Genomic DNA, 25,239 nt, shown 5'->3' on the forward strand with positions numbered 1-25,239 from the left:
AGAATTTTTTAAAACAGCATTCAAGAGCTGAGTTCATCCTATAGACTGCTAGTGTAAAACTTTTAGATGGATTTGAATTTTAGCGTTAAATGTAAATACTGTTTAATGTAGGATTGTTTCATTAAGCTTATTTCTTGCACTGGCACATTATGAAAAAATCCATCTTTTTGTGACATCTTAATTTTGGAGCAAAATTTTATAGATTTTATCCTGAGGTCAGGAGTTTGAGACCAGCCTGGCCAACATGGCAAAACCACTTCTCTACTAAAAATATAAAAATTTAGCTCCGTGTGGTGGCGGGTGCCTGTAATCCCAGCTACTTGGGAGGCTGAGGCAGGGAGAATTGCTTGAACCTGGGAGGCAGAGGTTGCAGTGAGTTGCGATCATGTCACTGCACTCCAGCCTCGGCAACTGAGTGAGACTGTCTCAAAAAAATTTTTTTTAAAGATTTAGAGTGATTTTTTTAAGGCCGGGCACAGTGGCTCATGCCTGTAATCCCAGCACTTTGGGAGGTCAAGGCAGGTGGATCACCTGAGGTCAGGAGTTCGAGACCAGCCTGGACAACATGGTGAAACTCTGTCTCTACTAAAAATAACAAATTAGCTGGGCATGCTGTGGTGGGTGCCTGTAATCCTAGCTACTCGGGAGGCTGAGGCAGGAGAATCACTTGAACCTGGGAGGTGGAGGTTGCAGTGATCCCAGATTGCGCCACTGCACTCCAGCGTGGGTGACAAAAAAAAAAGTGATTTTTAATGTCTATAATTGTCTATATAGACATCTAAAAAAGGTTTTCAAGGTGAAGTGCTTTATGTCATAGAAATTAGGATTTTTGTAGTGCATGAATTGTATGTTTATAGGCCTTTTCTTAACCTGGCATTTCTAATCTTTGTTTACTGTTATTATTCTTGGGTTGGGATACTACTGTCAAACTCTTGTGAAGTAATTGAAAGTATACATATCTCTATATAGAATATCAATAATGTTAAATTTCAGAACAAAGGAAATGGTTAAAAACATTTGTTCAGGTAGGTTAAAGAAAGTCAACCTAGAACTAGTGGATATTACTTTATATCTTAAAGAGATAATTATTTCTTCTCAAAAAGGATATGCCAGTGATGATTATAGTCTTTTAACAGCAGTAGCTTGTGAGAGTATTAAAATATTTCTTCTTTTATAATTCATCCTACATTAAAAAAATGAATTAAAATGTATGCAAAGTGTACTTTTTCAAGTCAGTGAAGAATATGGCCAGAAGAATCAGTTTACATTAGCTTTATAACTTAATACTATAAGCTTTAACATTGACCTATTTAAATGAATTTTTTGTTATTAAAAATACACCTCACATATATAATTAAAATATTTACCCTTAAACAAAACTACAGTAATTTTGGAAACATCTATCATGTATTATGTGTGACACTTCTGTCAACAGTGATTGGAGTATGTGTCCCGTCTCTCTGAACCTAGGTAAGCTTTTGTGATGAACAAATACTGTGATAGTGTTGTTGGATTTCTACCTGTCCTTTCTCTGTTGGGATGCGAGAGTCCTAAACTACCATGTAAAAGATCTGCCTTCTCGGTGGTTGCCATAGTAATGAGTAATCACACAGAGAGAAATGTTGGAGAAGCTCCAGCTTTGAATCTCCCAGCCTAGACATCAGCCAGACTTGTCAATGAACAAGTCTTCAGATGATTTCAGCCCCAGCCCCAGCCCCATTTGACTGCAGCCACATGGGAGACCTGGGTTGAGCCCTGGAACCATGAGCCATAATGAAAAATGTTACTGTTTTAAGTCAAGTTTTAGGGTGATCATCTTATACAGCAGTAGATAATTAGAACATGTATGTATATACCATACCTGTTTTTTGAAGAAGGAATTTTGTTTTGTGTTCTGGACCAGATTTTATACGTATATCATGTAGTCCAGTCATCAGCAAGAGGGTTGGGGCAGGCAGGTTTCATTAAAGTACGATAGTTATAGGGAAGGAGAGTCTTACAGGTTGAAAAAGTCATAGAAGATTCAAATGTCCTCCTTTTCCTTTCCCCAAAACTGACCTTTTTTAAGTGCCTTTTATCACAGGTGAAGAATCTTGAACTCAGAAAGACTGGGAATTTCCTGATACCTACATGCAAGTTATAGAATCTTGAACTCAGAAAGACTGGGAATTTCCTGATACCTACATGCAAGTTATAACCTGCATTTTCTTTTTTTTTTTTTTTTGAGACGGAGTCTCACTCTGTCGCCCAGGATGGAGTGCAGTGGCGCGATCTCGGCTCACTGCAAGCTCCGCCTCCCGGGTTCACGCCATTCTCCTGCCTCAACCTCTCCGAGTAGCTGGGACTACAGGCGCCCGCGACCACGCCCGGCTAATTTTTTGTATTTTTAGTGGAGACAGGGTTTCACCGTGGTCTCGATCTCCTGACCTCGTGATCCGCCCGCCTCGGCCTCCCAAAGTGCTGGGATTACAAGCGTGAGCCACCGCGCCCGGCCTATAACCTGTGTTTTCTTAACCTCCAAGACTTTTCCCCTTGTATATATATTCCAGTGTATATATAAGGAGTTTCAATGATGGAGGAAAGTACTTAAAATCTGGTCATTTGTATTATATCAGGGGTTGGCAAAACTCTTTGTAAAGGGCCAGATAGGCTTTGTGGGCTGTAAGTGTTCTCTGACATATTCTTTGCTTTTTTGTTGTTGTTGTTGTTAATAAGCACCTTAAAAATGTAAAAAACCATTCTTGCAGGCCATTCTAAATAGGCAATGGGCCACATTTATCCTGTAGGTTTTAGTTTGCCAGTTTGTGGTAAAACCACACAGTTTATTGATGTTATGGACTGTAATACGGATAAAAGTGTGCACATCATTTAAGTGAGGATGTTATAGTTGATTTTGAATATTTCAGTAGATTTTAAATGTTGTAATGTTAGAGATATAGAGCTTTCCGGTGCACTAATTTGAAATTTATGTTCTAGTATATATGCCCTTTTAATATTTTGCATTTGTGTTCTTTATACTTTGGTTAAAGGTGCTTTTATTGTTCCCCATCTGATTTAACTGTAGATTTGTAAAGCCGGAACTTCATACTGATATCCGTTTGTTACTAGACAAGTGTATTTGGTCAACTCGAACATTTGAGCTTCTATTTCTTTATCTGCAAAGTAATGAATGACCCTATTTTATGTGATTTGTATATATGATATATTTTAAAAATGATAAAATTTTAAAAGTGACAGTATTTTTAAAAAGTAGTAAGCATTGGTTAATATTTGTTGTCTTGAAAAAGGTTGTAGGTGCTTTCTAAAACTACAACCAATGTCTGAGTTTGAATTCATTAAAACTTTAAAACAGTAATAGCCCTTTTTATAGGAGAACCAGGCTTTAAGTGTCTTTGAAACTTAAATTTATTTAAATTAACATTCTGCAAAATTATTTCATTCTGTATTAAATTTAGCATGTCTAAAGTATATAATATAAATGTTCAGGGTTCGGGGATGATATTTCTAAATAAGATCTAGTGATTTTATGAAAAGATTTGTATAGCGTTATATTTGCCTATTTCATTGTGATAGCCTTACATTTTTTCTTTTTGTCTTCTACAAATGTATTTGATTCTGTGAAGACCTGTTGGATCTACTTTTTTACTGATTAGTGATCTTTGACCCCGTACTTATTAAACATCTGTAAAATGTGGATTTACTTCTATCAAACTATTTTTTTTATTTACAATTTAGAGTCCAAAAATGGTGTTTGCTACCATTCAGATCTTGAAGGAATTTTTTCTTAGCAAAAACATGAATGTAGATGATGAGAGAAGCTTTTTTGTTTGACATATCTTGATTTTTAAAAAGATTTTTTAAAAGTAAACAAAAATAAAAACCCATGTAGCCTGTTTTCATTTTAGAAAAATGATAGAAAGTACATATTAGCATTGGTACCACCCAAAATGATCAATTTTGCTATTCCAGACATAGTAATTTTCAGATATCTTTAGACTATGTCTGTCTCCAAAGGTAAGGGAAAATGTTATCTTTTCCATTTCCTGTATAACCTTCGTATCGTTTGTATTAACTATTCTCTTCAGTCACTGATTTCCCACTTTGGGGAAAATTTGAATCCCATTTAACCTGTGTATAGCACCCAGGTTGATTAATAGACCTTTCTGTAATTCAAATGGGCTTTGTTTTTTTCCTGAAGCCACAAATGTAATTGTTCTATCTCATCGGTTTTCATGGCTTCATACTTCCTCTTTGGCACACCTTAAATTTGGAAAGATGTTTTTGGTATTGGAATAGTTAATGTTTAAACATTTACTATTAGCGTTAGTACATTATTTTAAAATTTAAAATGGTATTTGTGTGTATTTCTAAGGTTTGTCTTGTTGGACAAGGTGGAAGTGGAGACAGAACTGAGTTTTATGCTTTCATGATCATTGAGTATGTCAATATAGTTCCCTTCTCTGAACAAGTTTTATGCTTTCACAGTCCACACCAGCAGGCTCTAAACATTTTCTTTATTATATAGCACATTGATAATTTTTTCATTTAACTTGCAGTTTGACATAATTTCAGATAAGCATAATAGCTACAAGTGCAGTGTGAAGAATTTTTTTTTACTCTCCAACAACATTCTGCAAATGTTAGCATTTTGTCACATTTGTCTCATTCTGTGTGTGTGTGTACGTGCATGTGTGCACACTTTTTTCCTGAACCATTTGTAAGTTGTAGACATAATACATCTTTGTCCCTAAATACTTAAATATGTGTTATAAGGACTTTGACTTAACCATAGTGCAGTCAAAATTAGAAAAATAACGTTGATACTTATCTGATTTAAAAACTTTATTCAGATTTCACCAGTTTTTCCAATTATGTCCAATATTGTGGGCTGTGTTCAGCTATCATGCCTCTCTAGTCTGCTTTGATATGAAATAGTTCGTACTCTTTGTTTCATGACAGTGACATATTTGGATGCCCTGTAATTTGGGTTTGTCTGATTTTTTTTCCTCATGTAGGTTCAGCTTTTCCATTTTGCATAGAACATTACAAAAGCATTGTTCTGTTCTCAGAGCATTGTTACAGGAGGTCCATGATGTTGATTTGTCTCATTACTAGTGATGTTAACTTTGATTATCTGGTTAATTTGGCCTGTGCAACATTTCTCCGCTTAAAGTTGTTTTCGCTTTGTAATTGTGGAGAGTGCACATTTTTGGTAGATGTGTATTTATAAGTTGCACATATGTATTTCTATACTAATTTATTGTACACATTTTAAAGCCCTCAGAAATATTAGAAATTAAAGAATGAGGTAAAAATAGAGACATTCTTGCATTTTCTTTTTATGCTTCAGTATCTCTTTTCATGCCTTCTGAGATGTATACTCCTGGCTTTGTAGACCAGATAGCCCAGACTTCTGTTTGTGTGTGTATGTGTGTGTGCGTGTGTGTGTGTGTGTGTGTATTTTGAGACACTCACTGTTATCGCCCAGGCTGGAATGCAGTGGCACGGTCTTGGCTTACTGCAACCTCTGCCTCCCGGGTTCAAGTGATTCTTGTGCCTCAGCCTTCTGAGTAGCTGGGGTTAAAGGCATGTGCCACCATGCCCTGCTAATTTTTGTATTTTTAGCAGAGCAGGGTTTTGCCATATTGGCCAGGCTGGTCTCGAACTCCTGGCATCACGTGATTGTCCTGCCTCCGCCTCCCAAAGTGCTGGGATTGCAGGCATGAGCCACCACAACTGGCCAGTTCTTTACCCTGTATTGTTTTATAGAAATTAATCTTGTGTCTTGATTCTGAAATAAAAGTAAAGCTTTTTATGTAAAAGTAAAAGCTCCTAGGCGCTTGTGGCCTCACACTTAGTAAGTACTCAAAAATACATGTTTAATGATAGTGATTTTTCCCTATTAATTTTTAATTTTGTTTGCAGATGGAGAACTTAATGTTCTGGATGATATTTTGACTGAAGTACCAGAACAAGATGATGAACTGTATAATCCAGAGAGTGAACAAGATAAAAATGAGAAAAAGGGTATGTAAGAGTTCTATTATTTTTGTTGAAATAACTATAAATAGAGGAGATTCAATTTCTTAGAAAATTGACTGTGCTTTTTTGTACTTGTTCCTTGAGGCGGTTAACACTAAATGTACATAACAAACTGGTATCCATATGAATGGGAATAATCTGTTTTTTTCTAATATATGAAACTTCTCAGATATATGGATTTATTCCCATAGTTGAAAGCTATGTTTTCTTTTAGATTAATTCTGGAGAAGAAATCTTGCAGAAGACTTTTAAAGAAATGAGGCCTTTTCCCCCCTTCCTGATGTATATATTATTGTCAATCTTTGGTGAAATAAATGGAATACTACAAATACTTCTTTTTTTTTTTTACATTGTATTTTAAAGGATCAAAAAGAAAAAGTGATCGAATGGAACCTACTGATACCAAACGACAAAAGCCTTCTGTCCATTCAAGACAACTGGTTTCTAAGCCACTGAGCTCATCTGTTAGCAATAACAAAAGAATAGTTAGTACAAAAGGAAAGTCAGTCACAGAGTATAAAAATGAGGAATATCAAAGATCTGAAAGAAACAAGCGTCTAGATGCTGATCGGAAAATTCGTCTATCAAGTAGTGCCTCCAGAGAACCTTATAAGAATCAACCTGAAAAAACCTGTGTCCGGAAAAGGGATCCTGAAAGGAGGGCCAAATCTCCTACGCCAGATGGTTCTGAGGTAGTAAATATTATTGCAGATATAAAACAGAAAGACATTCTTTTTGAGGCTTTAGAACTGTTTATTCACCCTGACCTTGTCTTTTATATGACTGCTGATTCCCTTTTTCTTTAAACATCAGAGAATTGGGCTTGAAGTGGATAGACGTGCAAGCAGATCCAGCCAGTCTTCTAAGGAAGAAGTGAACTCTGAAGAGTATGGCTCTGACCATGAGACTGGCAGCAGTGGTTCTTCTGATGAGCAAGGCAACAACACTGAGAATGAGGAGGAAGGAGTGGAAGATGTGGAGGAAGATGAAGAAGTAGAAGAAGATGCAGAAGAAGATGAAGAGGTAGATGAAGATGGAGAGGAGGAGGAGGAAGAGGAGGAGGAGGAGGAAGAAGAGGAGGAGGAGGAGGAAGAAGAAGAATATGAACAGGATGAGAGAGACCAGAAAGAGGAGGGAAATGATTATGACACTCGAAGTGAGGCCAGTGACTCTGGTTCTGAATCTGTTTCCTTCACAGATGGGTCTGTCAGATCTGGTTCAGGCACAGATGGATCAGGTACTACTTTTTCTATGTAGAAGTTTGTCTTAAAAAAAACTTGATAGGTTTCAGTCTTGAAAATGTTTAAATTATAAAATTGTTGAGGAGATGGGGGATATTGATAGGATTGTCTTGTGATCCTTTATATGCTTTTGAATGTTATAAATACATTTGAATAATCTTGGATAAGATTTGCATATTTTAGTAAAGGCATTTCCAGCTATAGATTGGTTGTGTTGTAAATGAACACAAGTCCATTTGATTCTATATAAGGAAATGTATTTCAGATTTCTGTAAATTCTTAGATTTTCGTACCAGTCAGCAGTTTATTTAAACACTGATGTACTTGAAGTATATTCATATGAAACCTGTCCACTAGGTATTACAGTATTTCCTTGGTAAAATACCCCTAGATATCCATCATATGGCTTCAGAATCAAAACAGATTATTTCTTTTTTATCTCTGGGAGCACAGACTTTTCTTCTAATTTTGTGTCTGTCAGTTGACTGGCTGAGACAGGGTCGACAAGAGGGCTGGGGTGTGAGGTATAAGATGGAGACGAAGACTATAAATAAAATTCTTGTGGAAAAATCAGGTAAGAGCCATCTTGAGTCGTTTCTTCAATGCTATATATATCCTACCTCTCTGTACCTATGAGACAAAAATGTATGACTATTAGGTAGTTGGAGGCACCAGGCTTAGGGGAACCTTTCTTGGGGGAGGGTACAGCAGGAGAGGTCAGGGTACTTACAGATCACTGTATGATGATTATAATCTCATGACTGTTTTATGTAAAGATGCTACCAAATTGCTACATAAGCAAAATGTACTAAACATAAAATTCCTATTTTTTTGAAATACATTTACAGTTATTATAGAATTTGATCATTTATAATAGTACATTGTTTTATATATATAGTATAGAAAAGTACTTAAGTTGCCAATCGCTAGAAGATAACAGGCCATCTGCTCTACCTATACTATATACAGATAGTATATATCTATACTATATATATCTATACTATATACAGTGTAGGTAGAGCAGATGGCCAGTTATTTTCTAGTGATTGGCAACTGAAGTGCTTTCAACCTTTTGTTCACTAGAATTCTAGGTTTGGGAGTTAAGATAGGCTTTTCAAGGGAGGTAGAGTTAAACGGAATAGATGAGTAGTTGGATTTGTTGTAAAAACGTGTGAAATCTTTATGCTTCCATCATGCCTTTTGCAAACTGATAGGATATATTTTTTATAATTTAAGATAAGAAATATTTCATTAGCAGTATGTGTTGTTCATTTATTGTGGAGAATGTGTGAAAGCACTCCCATGGGTAGGGAACGTTTTGTTGTAGGAATCTTCTTTTTGGTATCTCTGTTATTTCTTAGACTTTAATGTTTGTATTGCTTACATTAAACAAAGGGAACTTACTTAAATGGTAACTGTAGTTTTATAATAAATCTTGATATCAAAACTCTGTTACTAGACTAGGTTTATTCTAAGAGATACCTGAAAGTTTTATTTTCCTTATTAAAGGAAAATCCCTTATGTGGAACATGCTTTAGGTACTATATTAATATGCAGGAAATTTTTTTTTATACAATAGTCTGTGAAAGTAATGGGGTGGTTTTGGAACTTCTTGATTAGGAGATGTCAGTTTTCAAATAAAAGTGATCACAGTTTAGTTTCTGTGTCATGAATTTTCTAGATTCCAGTTCATTTTACCTTATTCTCAGAATTTTTGGTAACTTTATAAAAGCAACAGGCTTATTATTGATAACGGTTTATTTATTAGATGATTTTCATTGTTCTTTTGACCTAAGAATAATAGTTGGGAGAGAGGGCCATAAACTTAAGAGCATTGGGAGTTAGTCGTACAACAATGATGAAAACTCCTTGGAGATTTCTCATGCTAATGCTAGCTTTAGCATTATATAAAAACAATTGAGTAGGATCTTCTGCTTCACATTATCTCAGATCTTTTTAGTAATTTTTTAATTATTGTTTTTGTCTTTATATAAAGAGGGTCTTGCTGTGTTGCCCAGGCTGGTCTTGAACTCCTGAGGTCAAGTGATCCGCCTGCCTCGACCTCCCAAAGTGCTGGGATTATAGGCACGAGCAACTGCGCCAGGCCCTTTTTAGTACTTTGGACCATAAAATAATTCTTTTTTAACAGCAACAAGAGATAAGTTACACTCAGTCTGATCCATTCATAATGCTTAGACTCCTGAAAGAAACATTCATGGAGGAAAAATTAGAAGAAACATGTCAGAACTTTTGAAAGAAATAATGAAAAAAGCCCCCAAAACTAGTTAAACCTGTAATCACCTTTCAAAAATAGTCATAAAATGTCCTTTCTACTTGCTCAAGCCAGAGGACCTGCCCTTGAGTCTAGGTTCTGCCATCCAGGAACTGTGGGACCCTAGTCTAGTTGCCTGACTGCCTGTCTAATCCAAGGTTTCTTCATCTGTAATGAGAATATCTTGTGAACTTGTTATGAGAATTAAAGGAGATAAGTAAAGCTTTTTAAATAGCTGTCATTGTATAGTAGGTTATTGTATACATGATCACTGATTATTCTTTTTCAGCTTTCTATTGTTTATATAAAAATAAGTTTATGCAGTTTTTTCTTCATATTCCCTTTGCTGAAAAGTAAAAGGAGCTTATCATGGTAAAGTTAAGATAAAAATAAACAGGAGAGCTGAATTCCATTTCATGTCCTCATGTATATGCTTACACAGTTCCGAATTAAGCTTGGGACTGGTTCTTACATGACAGGTAATCCAAACCTTTTCTATTTACTGAAGATTTTCAGCTCTCTTACAGAAATATACAGGCTACCATTAAAACTGTAGGGATAAATTTTAAATTGAATTTGAAAATAATAACAGTAATCCGGGGAGGAAATGGCTAAGGAGAATGAAATAGAAGACAGAAAAACAAGCAATGGCAGCCAGAAGGGAATCACTAATTATGGTATATATATTTTTCCAGTTGTAAAGCTTTGGTTCAGGGGTTCATCAGATCTCTTTAGATAGAATCAGAATTGTAATTGTGATGAAGAATGGTAGTGGAGTTTAAAAAAATAAGGACTTAAGACAGTGTTACCTGGTGTGTAGAAAGGACACAGTTTTGAAAGAAATTGTTTTACTTTGCAAATTTCCCCCCCTTGGAAAACTGTATTCAAGTTTTATTACCTATATATGGCAATTAAGGCCCTGACTTTGTAGTTATTTCGTGTGTTTTTATTCGATTGAAACTGATGAGAGAAACAAGATGCCTGTACTTTTTAAACAGTATTTTTAAAATAAAACATTACTCTGAGGAAATTGAGGGATCAGGAGAGAGGAGCACAGACTAATATAAGGGCTATGCAAAAACTAGACGTAATGATACATTCTTGTTTGATTACTTCTCTTCGTTTCTATATTGTGATTTAAAAAAAAACTCTTGTTCTTTTTAGATGAGAAAAAGAAGGAAAGGAAGAGAGCTAGAGGCATATCTCCAATTGTTTTTGATAGAAGTGGAAGCTCTGCATCAGAGTCATATGCAGGTATTCTCATTTTGTGATCATATCTGACTTGATTCTAATGTAATCTGCTTTAGAAAGCGTGTGGAGGCTGTAGTTTAGTGTGAACTTGTTGATGTCCATTAGTACTGATTTTTGGCATGTTCAATGTAATACTAGAGAAAACTAAGCTTTTTCTTATTATTTTAATCCTGTTACTGCTTAAGTGGAATTTTCATTTTTTTTTTCTTGGAAGATGATGATTCAGTGACTAGTTTTCTGAGTGGGAAACTGTTCAAATATACATACTTTAAAAAAAAATCCAAACAACCCGAAAAGCAAAACACTCGTACACATTGAGAAGTATTTTTTGTGTGTGTGGGTGCGCCAGGAAGAATAATTTGTCTTGAATGAGAATTTTATGTGACAAGACTGTAGAAATTTTGTCTTATCTCTATTAAAGCTCAATCTGAACAAATGTACTTTGGCTAAATACAGGTTCAGAAAAGAAGCATGAGAAATTATCATCTTCCGTTCGTGCTGTCCGAAAAGGTATCATTTAAATTTGAAATTGTTTTCATTGCATGCTGCTTAGTCGTTGTTTTGCCTTATTTGTTCTCCATTAATAGCTGCTCTTAATGTAGTAATGTTCCGATATATTACACGAAGCAAAGGAATATCTTACATAGAAAGCTCTGTGTCTCTGCTTCTTACTGTGTATCTTTTAGAATAATACCAAACATTTCAGGATATTTTAGTTTTTAGACAAAATGGGATGGGTGTGTGTGTGTGTGTGTGTGTGTGTGTGTATATGTGTGTATGTGTTATATATAGATGTGTGTATATATATGTATGTATATAATAGTCTGTTATTCTTGAATCTGAGTAAGAAAATCTATAAAACTTGGTAACCATTTTCATACCTAAATATGGATTTGATATATCGGAACATCACTAGGTTAGGTTTACTTTCTTGCAATATGCCGGTTGTTTTTTCTTAGCTTTGCTTTATTACATGTGGCTTAGCCTTCCAGGTTGAATGGGTGATTGTTGCGTTTTAAAAGTTTAGCTGGGTTGTGGAGGGCTAACTTCAGTTAGTACAGTTTTGACCCCTTTGTGTGATAATGGCCTGTGGTTAATCGATTTGGTTTTCTTTTTTTTTTTTTTCAGATCAAACCAGTAAACTCAAATATGTGCTTCAAGATGCAAGATTTTTCCTCATAAAGAGTAACAACCATGAGAATGTGTCTCTTGCCAAAGCTAAGGTATTAGCATTGGTTCTGTTGAAACTATCCTAATATTAAAATTCTTAAATGGGAAAATAGACTTGTATTATATCAAGTAGCATAGGTATTATGATTTTCATTACGGCTTTAAAGATCTACATTCCAGTTGCCACTTAGGATCTGGTTGTAGTCAGTCATCCTACTTGTAATTTGAGTTTTCTTTTTTTTTTTTTTTTAAGATGATTTTAGGGGTCAGAATATTAAATGTTGAAGGCTATATAGTTTTAACTTTTTGCTGTAAAAGATCCTGTTTCTGTTGATTTTTGTTTCTGTACTTCAGTGGCTCATTTATTGTGCTAACACTTCTAAAAGTACCTGTAGTTAACCAATTTTTGTTTTATGTTGATGCTTGATTTACACTTTGAGGTTCTTTTGAAATCATTCTTTTATGGAGAGTTTTATTTTTTAGAATTAAGATCATTGGGATTTTGAAGAAAAAGGAAGAATTAGCTTAAAGACCCACTCCAGACTTTGCAAAAAAGACATGCATAGTTGCTGTAGGATGTTGTAAGATAATAATTTTCTTTTTATGTTTGGCTACAAAAATACATTTTTGTGTTACACTAGCTGTTACAATGTTTTGCTATTCTTGGTTTAAACTGAGTAACTGTACAGTTGCAACTGATTTTCAGAAACTTAAAACTAAAGTTAGACATTTCTCTAACAATATTTCTGTCAATATTCTATGTTTCTAACTTAAGGACTACCCCTAAAACTTTACAAACAGAAGGAAACAGTACACCAAATAGCCTTATTCTGTTCTCTAGCTTAAGTGGATTTAGGCAGAAGTACACTTGGCCCTCGGTATCCACAGGGTTCCTCATCTTTCGATTTAACTAACTGGATTGAAATATTAGGAGAAAAAAGAATGAGAAATAATAGAAAATACAAACTTAAACACAGTATAACAACTATTCACATAGCATTTACATTGTATTAGGTATAAGTATTCTAGAGGTGATTTAAAGTATATAGGAGTATATGCATAGGTTATATGCAAATACTATGCCATTTTATATAAGGGACTTGAGCATCCTCAGATTTTGGTATCTGCGTGGGTCCTGGAACCAGTCCCCAGTGGAGACTGAGGAACAACTGTAAGCACTTAGTTTGAATGAGATGTCATTTGTATGAGCGGATTAGTGTGAGCTGAATGATAGCATCTGCCTTATTATTCCATTTCTTTTTATCTTTTATGAATGAAGAATTGGTTAAAATGCTTTAGAAATTAACAAGTATCTTCCAGCTGTAGCTGTAGATAAAACATAGGCCTCTTCAAACTATTGATACATAAAAATTTGAACTTAAAAACTGCTTTAAAAAACGAACTTAAACAGAAAAAGGCTAAATTCTTGACTAATACAGTAATGTTAAATTAATTTGATTAGGCACAGTTTTTCAAGAAGACAAACTTCTAAGTTGCGATTCACCTTCAAACAGGATGTATTTACCACAGTAAATGGTTGTAATATTAAAATAATTGTGGGTGATTGGTTTTACTATATAGAATTCTAGTCCCTTAGATTTGATCCTCATCTCCATCTGTTTACTAGTTGCTTTAATGATTTTGTAAAATTGGTAATTGTCTCCATTTTTTCCCTTAGGTTTTTATAAATTATTACTACATTATTCTGACAGCTGATAGATAAAACCTTTCTTCGTTATAGCTTACTTAAATTGAAAGCACACCAAAATATGTAGTTTTTTTTTTGCAAACATAACTGGAAACATAAAACAGTTGTAGTTAATTTCACTTTGTGGTCCTTATGTTATTTATATAGGGTGTATGGTCCACGCTACCTGTAAATGAGAAGAAATTAAATCTTGCATTTAGATCTGCAAGGAGTGTTATCTTAATATTTTCTGTCAGAGAGAGTGGAAAATTTCAAGGTAAGAATAAAAATAATTTGGACATATAAAAACATTAATTATATTAGCATCTACATATTATATTATGATATGATTCTCTTAGGGTTTGCAAGACTTTCTTCAGAATCACATCACGGAGGATCTCCTATACACTGGGTGCTTCCAGCAGGAATGAGTGCTAAAATGCTGGGAGGTGTCTTTAAAATTGACTGGATTTGCAGGTAAATTACACACTTCAGTATAGATAACTGAAGTTTTGAATACGCCACCAGTTTAGAATAATGTGTTAAAGTAAAAACGTCATCATATACTTATCTTACCTTGTTCAGTGTAACTACCTTTATCTAATGTGGAACGCAACAAAGGCGTATTAAGTCTAAAGTTTTATGTATTTGATTTGTTTTGTATATTGGTAATATAGCAGTAAATGAATTGGACAATTGCTTGAAATGTTGTCTGGCATATCTGTATAATTTTAGTGATGTAACATGTCACTTACGTTATTGAGGAATGGGAAATAAGTACTCTGACTTGGCTAACAATTTCGGAGGTAACTAGTTTAGTCGTGGACAGTATTTTTTAAGGAGGTTAGCAAATGATTTTTAGTTGCCATTGTGATCTTTTGAAACTGAGTTAAGATTTAACTATATTTATTAGAAAAATAATCAGGCTTATTTTGAACACTGAGTTGTCACTATTTTTAGGTTCTTACTGCCTACTGAAGTATTGTACACAAGAAGCTCATTAAGTGATCTTTACGTGGCATACACAAATATATTACCTATAAAATTAATTTTAGTTAAAAAGTGTCTGAAAGGAGATGGTTACTTTGTGAGTTTTAAGTTGTTTTTGGGTATTAGAGCCTGGTGACCCCGAAGGAGTTGGATGAAAAAGAAGAAAAATGCTATGCATATGAAGGAAAGCAGCCTAAGCCAAGAAGAGCATGGAAACAAACTATGGGGTTGCGGGGTGGGGGGGCAGTGGGAGGGCATATGGATGTGTGAGTGGGATAGGGAGCTACCTTTTTTTATGAAGGAGATGGTTAGGAAAAGAGAAGAACAGAGGGCAAAGATGGATAAGAGTGAATGAATGTGAGTCAGCCTAAATGTTTATTGTAGGATAGTGAGGAGCTGTGAAGATAGGGGGAGTGATATATTACAAATAGCATACAGTCACTTACTGCGTAGTGACATATCCATCAAGAAAGAATCTTGTCCCATAAGACTGTGGGACTCGTAAGAGGTACCTATAATACCATATTTTACTATACCTTTTCTATGTTTAGATACACAAGTATTTTTCACAGTTGCCTACACTGTTCAATACAGTAACATGCTGTGCAGATTTGCAGGCTAGGAGAAATAGGTCATACCATATATCCTAGGTATGTAGTAGGCTATACCATTTAGGTTTGTGTAAGTACATTCTGTGATGTTCACACAATGAAATCACCTGATGAGTGTATCCCTGTCATTAAGTGACACATAACTATTAGATTGATAATAGCGTAGCAAAAAGCTATGTGCAGAAAAAATACTCATCCCATTATTACTTTCTGTGGGGAAGAGTTGGAAATCACCTAAATTCTTTGAAATAGAAAATTAAACAAATTATAGTTTGTTTCAAATATATGGGGAAGTAATTGTGCACATATCAACATGGGAAGGTATAACAAATGAAAAAATACATAATTATCGTATTGGAATGCAGTGTTAAGTGGTGAGACTTAGTGCTATCTGCCACCTCCTCTCTGTTGCCCCCAGGGGTTTTAAAATGTAAATTTCTAGTTTTTTTGAAATCAAAATTATAATTAAGTTATAATTAAAGTTGAAAACCTGACGACAATTTATAGGAAAGGGAGTGATTATTTTTATTTTGTGTGTGTATGTGACTGCTCTGTAAAGGCCAGAGGAAACATTGTAATGTAACATTTGCAGGTGTTGCTTTCTTGGGAACAGGAGAGAAAATAATTGCCCATTTTTATGTGGTTTGCAGCAGATTTTGTTTCAAATGTTATTTGTTCTGTTAACCTTCATTTTTACATTACTGATAAGGAAATTTATTTCTTAATTTTAAGATGAATTTAATTTTTCATGGATTATTCATTCTTCATATTCCTCTTCATTGACTTATTGACTATTCTACTAATTTGTTTGAAATGTATCAAGCAACCAAAGAGGTAGACAGACTCAATTTGTCTATCCTGCTAATGTGAGGTGTAAAATTGTGGGCAGTAAAGTGCTTTTATTATTTTAAAGTAAATTTATGGTTTACCTAGAAATAGTATTTTTACATAATAAAATTATAGTTTTAATTTTTTAATACTCAAGTTCTATTCAAGAGTAATTTTACAATACTTTACAGTTCTGGAGGGCATGTGATATTTCTAACATTGATATTTCCATAGATAAGTCACTTGAACTCTCTGAGTTTAATTTGTCTATATATAGTGAGAATTACATTTGAGTCTCAGAAAATTTAAATTTAATAAATACAAATGCTCAGGACTTTGCTATCAATAACAGTAATGGCTGTTAATATTTTTTTCTTTTTCAGATATAATAATTGTTAGATTTCTATTTAAGGACCCTTTGGATATAATAATAACTAGGCTTAAGCTTTTTTAGGTGTGATCCCTGGATCACTTATATCAGTAGCATCTGACTGTTAAAATGCAGAATCTTGAGACCCACCTCAAACCTGTTAAATTTTTCATGGTTCAGGTAGTTGGTAGGCATATGGAAGATTGGGACCACGTAAGTGTCATGTTTTAGCTCATAAAGAGAGGGAGGCATAAAAAGTGACTTATTAAGGTTGCCACCTGTAATTAGCTCAAAATAAGGCATAATCTATGAAATATTATTCATCCAGAGTTACATTTACGGACTAGATGTTATATTCCTTTCATGTCCATTCCAAATAACCCATTTCTGTTTTCATTTAGAGTCTCTCCATTTTTCTTTTCTTTTCTTTTTTTTTTGGAGACGGAGTTTCGCTCTTGTTGCCCAGGCTGGAGTGCAATGGCGCGATCTCGGCTCACCACAACCTCCGCCTCCTGGGTTCAAGCGATTCTCCTGCCTCAGCCTCCCTAGTAGCTGGGATTACAGGCATGTGCCACCACCCCCGGCTAATTTTGTATTTTTAGTAGAGACGGGATTTCTCCATATTGGTTAGGCTGGTCTTGAACTCCTGACCTCAGGTGATCCGCCCGCCTCAGCCTCCCAAAGTGCTGGGATTACAGGCATGAGCCACCGTGCCCGGCCTCCATTTTTCTTTTTAACTTTAATCAACAAACCACTGTCCAGTATATGAGAGCCTCTGCATGGCTGGGCGCAGTGGTTCATGCCTGTAATCCCAGTACTTTGGGAGGCTGAGGTGGGTGGATCACTTGAGGTCAGGAGTTCGAGACTAGCGTGGCCAACATGGTGAAACCCTGTCTCTACTAAAAATGCAAAAATTAGCCAGATGTGGTGGCGCATGCCTGTAGTCCCAGCTACTTGGGAGGCTGAGGCATGAGAATCCCTTGAACTCAGGAGGCGGAGGTTGCAGCAAGCCGAGATCATGCAGCTGCACTCCAGCCGGGGCAACAGAGTGAGACCGTGTCTCAAAACAAAACAAAAAACTGCACAATTTTACATTATTTTATTAAATTTGCCCTATTTGCAGAACCACTTAGGTCAGAGAGTCCCTTACATGTTCCCAAAGAACTCACAGTAAAGATAAGTTGTATCTGTATGCTTCATAGCATAGGTTGCTTGTTCTATGATTGTGATCTGAGAAGAAAGGATAAAATAAGGATGATACATGGATCACAGACCCTGCAATTTCTCTTAATTTATTCTGAGCCCTGTTTTGCCTCAGGCTTCACAGTTTTCTGTGATGTTCTGGCTGAGATTAACTGTGTTGAAACAGTGAACAGATGTCTCTTGAATCTAGTTGGAACCAGTGCCACCAAAGAATCTCAACCCCAAATGATACATCTAGCTTGGCCTATGCTTTTACTTCTACTTGGATCATGGGTATTTATTTAATTGCTGATATTTAAATAACACTGATAATCCCATTAATTTATAACCTTTTTATATTTTGGTGGCTGTAGGTTTTCATTTATTCCTTTCCTATAATTGTTTTAAACTGGCAATTAGAAGAAAAATTTAAATTATTGAACAGAGCACAAAGAAAACTAGATCTCTGCCTCTGGATATTCAAGCTTTGGTGTGGACTTGTTCTAGTCTTTCTACTTCTGGCAGCCTGAAAAGGGGAAAAAAAACATTCAGTATTTTTGACTCACTCTTGATGGGTGAAGTAAGGTGTATATTAGAAAAAGAAACCAAGCTTTTAAGTGATACTTAGTGGATATTTTCATTACTCACTGGCCACTCTTCCATGTGTGTATGTATATATATATATACATATCACCACCATCACAGAATATACCACCTAGTTAATTTAACTCTAAAATACTTCTATTTCCCTGGAAAATGTTAGAGTTTTTCCTGAGGTTTAAAACAAGTTATATAAAATCTGAGCATTCAGGCCAGGTATGGTGGCTCACACGTGTAATCCTAGCATTTTGGGAGGCTGAGGTGGGAGGATTGCTTGAGCCCATTTATTCACAACCAGCCAAGGCAAAATAGTGAGATCCAATCTCTAAAAAATTAAATTTAGAAAAAGGTCTGAGCAGTCAATATTCACTTTCAGGAAAATTCATGTAAGTTTATGTGGCATGTTCACTGGACAAAGTTACTTATGTTTTCTCTTTTCCATTATGCCTGTGTTTTAGCCCTTCTCTTTGTTTCACATGTATTCCTGCCTTAGTTCTCTACATAGGCTTTACCTGGGTTTTCTTTCAAGGTTAACTCATTTACCACTTCTTTCATGAAGCATTTTGTGATTATTTTTCTTTCTTTCAGAATAGATACAACCACTCCTATTAAAAACAAAAAGAAATCTTCTGTATAGTGCATGTAGTACCCATTGTCTTTGAAAATTCTGTGTGCTTATTTTTCTTTGATGGCTATGGAAGAAAGGTTAGGGATGCAAACTCTTATCTTTCTAGTCTTTGTATGTCCTTTGGCTGAACAGTTTTATTTGTATTGTAAGTACAGTGAATAGTTCTTTAAAGTATTTATTTATTTTGGCATTATTTGTTTTATGCACAGGCAGATAAAACCTTATCAAATACTGTTAATTTACAATTACTTCTTGGCAGCTAACAACTGTTGATTATGTGTCATCTTTGTATTCATGTGACACTGTGCTAGGTTGACAAAGAACTATAAAAATACAGGATATCTTTTTAAGTTTGGTGAGACCATTTTGTCCTATGGCTCAGAGATCTTAAAACCAGGTTTTTAGTATTTAAATTATATAGATACTGCCCTTGAGTTTCAGTAAAGGGCATAATTAATATAAATATATGCATTTATAAATTATCTATTGCACAACTCAAGCCATTCTATGCGTAGTGAAGAATATTGCCATATTGAAAGAGGAAGTACACTTGAACAGGGAAAGCAGCCTCCAACTGCAAATAAGGGACACTTCTATTTTCATTTGGTTTTAACAGCTGGGTTAAGGTCCCGCTTCTTTTTGGTCAGTTTTTTGAGTTCATAGAAGAAAGGGATATGCTAAATATTTTATGTGTCATTTCATTTGCAAACTGCGTAAAACAACTATAAAGTAGATGGTGATATTCTTGTTTATCAAAGGAATAGATTCAGGCTCAGAGAAGAGAGCAAGCTGGTTCTAAGCCCCAAGTTATCTTGGTTCTCAAGCCCTTGCTCTTAAGCTCTTTTTAGAAAACTGGAGAATATGGAAAAAGTCTCTGAAGAGGCTTTCTGTAGGGAATTAACTCAACCACTGTAAGTGATTTTTAAAATTTTAGTCACATTTAGGTCACAATTAATACAGGAATTCACTACTAAAAGTAGTATAAGGTCCTTAAAGGATTCTGCAGAAGAATGTAATTGATATTACTTTGTATTTAGGCGAGAATTACCCTTCACTAAGTCGGCTCATCTCACCAATCCTTGGAATGAACATAAACCAGTAAAGATCGGACGTGATGGACAGGTTTGTGGCTTTAATTGATTCTTTAAAAAAACGCATTTAATCAACCCTTTTAGAGATCTTTATTGATGTATTTGTTTTTACCATTTCTGATGAAAGAGACCATGTGAGAATTTGAAAAAATAGTCTTATCTGAAGTTTATAGTAACTGTGATTGAGACTAATAATACATCCATTAATGTTGAAATATAGGCAGCTTTATATGGTGCTTTCATTTGATATAATTGAAGGAAATGTTTCTAAAGAGAATTTGCCAGATTTAAATTTTTTTTGACTGTATTATCACTGTTTAACAGATTCTTCAGTTTCTGTAATACATTTTAGAATTGCCATTTAGTATATGTGCTGAAGTTTTCTGAGCAGAAAGCAGCTTTCTGAAAAGATTAAATATATGTACTCAGGTTTTCAAGTCTACAAATGGAATTGAAAATGTAGAGTAATTGAAAATTAACCAAAACGTTTGACCTTGTAATTCTCACATGTAATTCTGAACTAGAAGTTTTGTTTTATTTTTTAATTTTAATTTTTTTGGAGACCAGGTTATGAGAGTGGCTAATTTTTGTATTTTTGGTCAAGACGGGGTTTCACCGTTTTGCAAGGCTGGTCTCAAACACCTGGCCTCAAGCGATCCGCCTACCTGGGGCTCCCAAAGTGCTGGAATTACAGGCAGGAGCCACTGTGCCTGCCCATGCAAAAGTAATATGACATTTTATTGCTCATGAGTAAAAATGTTTTCACTTTTTCAATTACAAATAACTGAAAATGATTTAAAGAGCCCATAGATTGGTCTGCCTTTGCGGTAAATCTAATGTATTTCAATACACTTAGTAGATTATAATTATCAAAGTTGTTGGTACACACACTAACAGGTATTTTTTCTCCATTGTATTAAATGACTTTGTCCTGATATTTTTGTATTTTGCACAAAGAAATAGTCCCTTTTCAGAGGGTGGTTGTCACAGAATTTTAAGCAACTGCATTTGTGTATTTAACTTCGGAGATTCTATACTTTTAGTTTTTACCCTTTATATAAATACATAAAACACTTTTGAAATGTTTTATAAATCTGGAAGTCTTATTGGAATCCCATATGATCATCAGCCTTGGGAAGAAAGCTTCCAAGTCAGTTTTTGTTCTGGTACATCAGGAAAATGCAAGTCTGTTGAAAGGGTCTGTTTGTGTTTTATAAATTGCTACTTTCCTATTCTAGGAAATTGAACTTGAATGTGGAACCCAGCTTTGTCTTCTGTTTCCCCCCGATGAAAGTATTGACTTGTATCAGGTCATTCATAAAATGCGTCACAAGAGAAGAATGCATTCTCAGCCCAGATCACGAGGACGTCCATCCCGTCGAGAACCAGTCCGGGATGTGGGAAGGTTAGAAACGTTCTTTGGACTGATAATAGGCACATGTATCAGAATAACATGATGGAGGAATGTGATTCGTCAAAAGCTTGTCCTGCGGTAAAGAAGAAAGAGAAAATCCTCAAATCAAGCTGCATGGACTAGTTTGTGGCTTCATTGAGGATTTCACATGGTCACCTTGGTCTCAGTCATTTTTCAAGAGGAAAATGGGGATCTTTCCTTGTGCAGAAAAAAGTATAACCAGTGATAACCAGTTTAGATTAGATAATACTCTGATAATACAATGTATACACTTGAAATGAGGTAGGCATTTGTTGCTAAGAACGGGCTAGAAAGGAGGAAGAGGAGGAAGTCTTTATTTGCAAAAATTGTTAATACTTTTTAAAAAGCCTTTTCTTTCAGGTATGTCTCTGGATAAGCCTTATCAGATATGGGACTTTTATAAAGGATCACTAATATTTTTTCAGAAGATGACGCCTCATTTAGAGGATAAAATATTTAAGTTATTTTGATATTCAAGAGGAGCATTATTGGGACTGTTTCAGATTTTATCACCGTGATGTGTTAACCCTATTGCCAAATATTCTCTAACATATACCCAGTGAATTCACACATCTTGCTGAGCTTCTGAAAACAATAGGTTCTTTCCAAAGGGGATCAAGTGGCCCTGGGAGACCCGGCAACAAACCAAAAAGAAGGGCTGTTGCTGTGTCTGTTTACAACTTTTCCAGATGCTGGCAGTACCTGTGGACTTAAAGTGTTTTTTAGAGGATCGCCATGGTTATTGATCACTACTTTATGAACTAAACAGCATTTTCCAGAAAAAGGGGGTTTAACTTGTTACAGAATTGGAGAAGTCTTTGCAAAGGACTGATTTAGCCCTTCTACCCAACACCTTCCCCTGTGTAGATTTGCATACAGCTAAATCTAAAATATTCTGCTAAAGACTATTGGATGTATGGTTGATGGGATGAAAGCTTTGGTTAAATTTCCTTTTGGTGGAGACATCCTGTGGTAGGTACAGATAATCCAACAAGAGTCCCCATTTCTTTGAGCTTAAAAAGGACACTGTGGAGTAGGTAGGAGGAAGCCTGGCAGGGCCCCTTACTTTTGGCCTAAAAGGACTGAGCGCCAAGATGTCTTTTGAAGTTTTAAGCTAAGAGGTTTCCAGTGCAATACAGTACATACAAGTGAAGTTTTTACCTCAGTTTTGCAATGGACTGCAAACTATACTTATTACACCACTACACCTTCTCTCAAGCCTGCCAGGGCCTCCATGTATGTATGTGGCTTACAGCTTAAAGTCAGTAGTTGGACTACTGTATGAACTGTTACTATCATGTTTTATACCGGTCGTAAATGCACTCCCCAAACTACAGGAAAGCGGTATGTTTATTTTTTAAACCAGCTTTTAATTTTCTTAGTGTTATTTACTGTAGATGCAACTGTTTTTATTCTGTTGGGGGGCTTGGGATTATTGCACTTAACTTTGCAGTTTGAGTGAACTGTGTTGAAAAAGTTAATGAAAGCAGTTGGTACTCAGACAAATAGCTGAAAACTAGTGAATGCTAGGTTGTTATCAAGTTTTTATTTGACATTAAGGGTAAAATGATATATTTACTTTCTAAATATTTTGGACTTTTTTTGTTTAACTCTTTATTAGCTGCTAAGTAAATTGAAGTGTATTTAATGATGTGTTAACCCTATTTATGGAAGACAGTAAAGAACAGCCCTCTGTAGTCAGTAAAATTTCACCTTCTAAAGAATATATTTTGAATTAGTTTTATGAACTCTGTTAAAATTCTGACCCATTACTTGCCAATTTATAAAAGCCTATTTTATTTCAAGGCATTGTCTCTGGAAAAAAAATTCCCTTAATTCTTAAATGTCATTAAATGTAGAAAGAAAAACTAAATGTTATTAAGGATTATTAAGAAATTAGTTTTTTAGCTATTAAGATTTTAAAAACTTTCCTGTAAAGTTGCTTTTAATAAGTATCAAATTTTCTGTATGATCATGTAAAATTCACAATTTTGTGCAAAGCAGAGGAAAAATAAATTTTTAATTTTGTTTAGACTTAACCTAAAATGACATTTATAAGTTTTAAATATACAGATTTTAGAGTTACATATTGTACAATGATGATAGGTTTTTCTAATTTTTATTTTTCATCTGAATGGAGACTTTATTTGGGAAAGTGTTTTAATTGTTAAAACTGGTATTTAGTTTGAGAATGACTTTGTTTACTTTTGTTTAGACTACTAAAATGTGACTTACATGTTTTGATTGGACTAGTCTGCAATTTTCTCATCATAGCATGAGATGGCAGAGAATATCTACTTCCAGCAGTACATTTAAGGTTTGGTTTATAGGAATTAATTTGAGAATCAAAATGTAGGAATTTAAAAATAATTTGCTCACTAAAAAATTAAGATGTTAAAGTAAATAATGGGTTATTCTTTGTACTTATCTCTGTCAGAAACTCTTGCTTTACTCTTTGTTCTCCCAGCAGTTTTTGGTTTAATTTCTAATGTGTCTAATTTGTGTAGGCGTCGACCAGAAGATTATGATATTCATAACAGCAGAAAGAAACCAAGGATTGACTATCCCCCTGAGTTTCACCAGAGACCAGGTTAATATTTTATAATCCTGCAGATATTTGATTTCAAATTATTGGAAAAAAAAAATTAAAAACAACCCTCACAATCCTGCAGTTTTAAAAGTGAAAAAAATTCAGGACCTGACTACTTAAATCTTGAGAAATTTTAGTAGTTCTCATTAGTGTAATTCTTCCCTTAACTTTGTTAAGGTTGTCTAGTCTATTCCAGTGTAACTCATCATACTCTATGAATTACCTGAAATTGCGAATTTTGCAAAAATGGAAACTTACCTGCACATGTGTTTAAGATTAAATATAGTCATGAAAAGCAATAACCTTATATTCTATCAGGCTTTTTGATCCCTATGGTAGTTAGTGTTTCATGTGATATATATACATACAATGCTATTTTTTTTTTTTAAATAAAAATCTTTATGTCTTTGGAAAGGAATGGGAAATATTTGATATGTGATCTAAATGTAGCTTTTCAATTAATCTATCCCTTACTGGAATTTAAGAGAGCAAACTGTATTCAAGAAGGGATATCATGTATTTAGAACACAGTCAGTGATACACTTGTGAAACTTAGGCAGTTAGGAGATTGATGTTAGTGATCATTATAACACTATTATGTAACAAGTGGCTTGATTAGCCTCATTCTTCCAAAATAGGTTGTCCTGTTGTAGAAAGTGAAAATAGTTTTTCCCCAGTAACATGACCACTCAAATGTTTTTACGTTTTAATTTGTTGGGTCCTTAATAAAAGAAGCAGGGGAAAGAGTATTTTTCTAATCACCATCGATTTTTCATTTTCAGTGTATACATCTTCATTTTTGCAACTTTTGCAATTTTTTTCCCTCCCCATTAAGTTTACATTTTAAAAAAGCTTATCGGTGGTTTACTTGGTAAGACCTACATATACCCAAGGTGGAAAGTAAACATTTGTTTTAAGGAAGTCCTGTCATAGTGTGCTCAAGGTAGTTCCTCTGCCCTTACCTTCCCTATGATGCAGAATGAAGAAATTTTCTGATTAGCAAGATTTGGACTGTGAACATAGAAGATACATATCTGAAAGCTTCTCTAGCAGTTTACAATTCTATGATATCATTAGTTATTTCTTAGATTATCATGTAATCTGAGAAGAAAATTTGAACATGGGATAATACAGTAGTAGCATCACTTAAAGTACATATTTCGTGGAAAGAATTGAAACGAGTGGTAAGGAAGGTTTAATTATGCCGTAATAGAAAAATATAAATTTGATTTACTAAAATGCTTGATGTTT

At 34.7% G+C, this 25,239-nt stretch overlaps 1 protein-coding gene across 8 annotated transcripts in view; it reads left to right on the forward strand.

Annotated features, from left to right (window-relative positions):
- YTHDC1 (YTH N6-methyladenosine RNA binding protein C1) overlaps positions 1 to 25,239 on the forward strand; it is a 37,202-nt gene that overhangs the window by 6,138 nt on the left and 5,825 nt on the right. For 2 of the 8 annotated variants that reach the window (XM_063611199.1, XM_063611200.1), the window contains exons 2-13: positions 5,926 to 6,027; positions 6,406 to 6,734; positions 6,856 to 7,279; positions 7,765 to 7,857; positions 10,720 to 10,809; positions 11,263 to 11,316; positions 11,935 to 12,029; positions 13,832 to 13,940; positions 14,023 to 14,140; positions 19,910 to 19,994; positions 21,202 to 21,368; positions 23,906 to 23,988. In XM_063611199.1, coding sequence (XP_063467269.1) covers positions 5,926 to 6,027; positions 6,406 to 6,734; positions 6,856 to 7,279; positions 7,765 to 7,857; positions 10,720 to 10,809; positions 11,263 to 11,316; positions 11,935 to 12,029; positions 13,832 to 13,940; positions 14,023 to 14,140; positions 19,910 to 19,994; positions 21,202 to 21,368; positions 23,906 to 23,988 — 1,749 coding nt within the window. The remainder of the gene's footprint in view (positions 1 to 5,925; positions 6,028 to 6,405; positions 6,735 to 6,855; positions 7,280 to 7,764; positions 7,858 to 10,719; positions 10,810 to 11,262; positions 11,317 to 11,934; positions 12,030 to 13,831; positions 13,941 to 14,022; positions 14,141 to 19,909; positions 19,995 to 21,201; positions 21,369 to 23,905; positions 23,989 to 25,239) is intronic. The other 6 variants (XM_063611201.1, XM_063611202.1, XM_055297442.2 and 3 more) reach the window with 3 other exon arrangements.

The sequence above is a fragment of the Symphalangus syndactylus genome, chromosome 10 (genome assembly GCF_028878055.3).
Source record: "Symphalangus syndactylus isolate Jambi chromosome 10, NHGRI_mSymSyn1-v2.1_pri, whole genome shotgun sequence".
In the NCBI taxonomy this organism is placed as follows: domain Eukaryota; kingdom Metazoa; phylum Chordata; class Mammalia; order Primates; family Hylobatidae; genus Symphalangus; species Symphalangus syndactylus.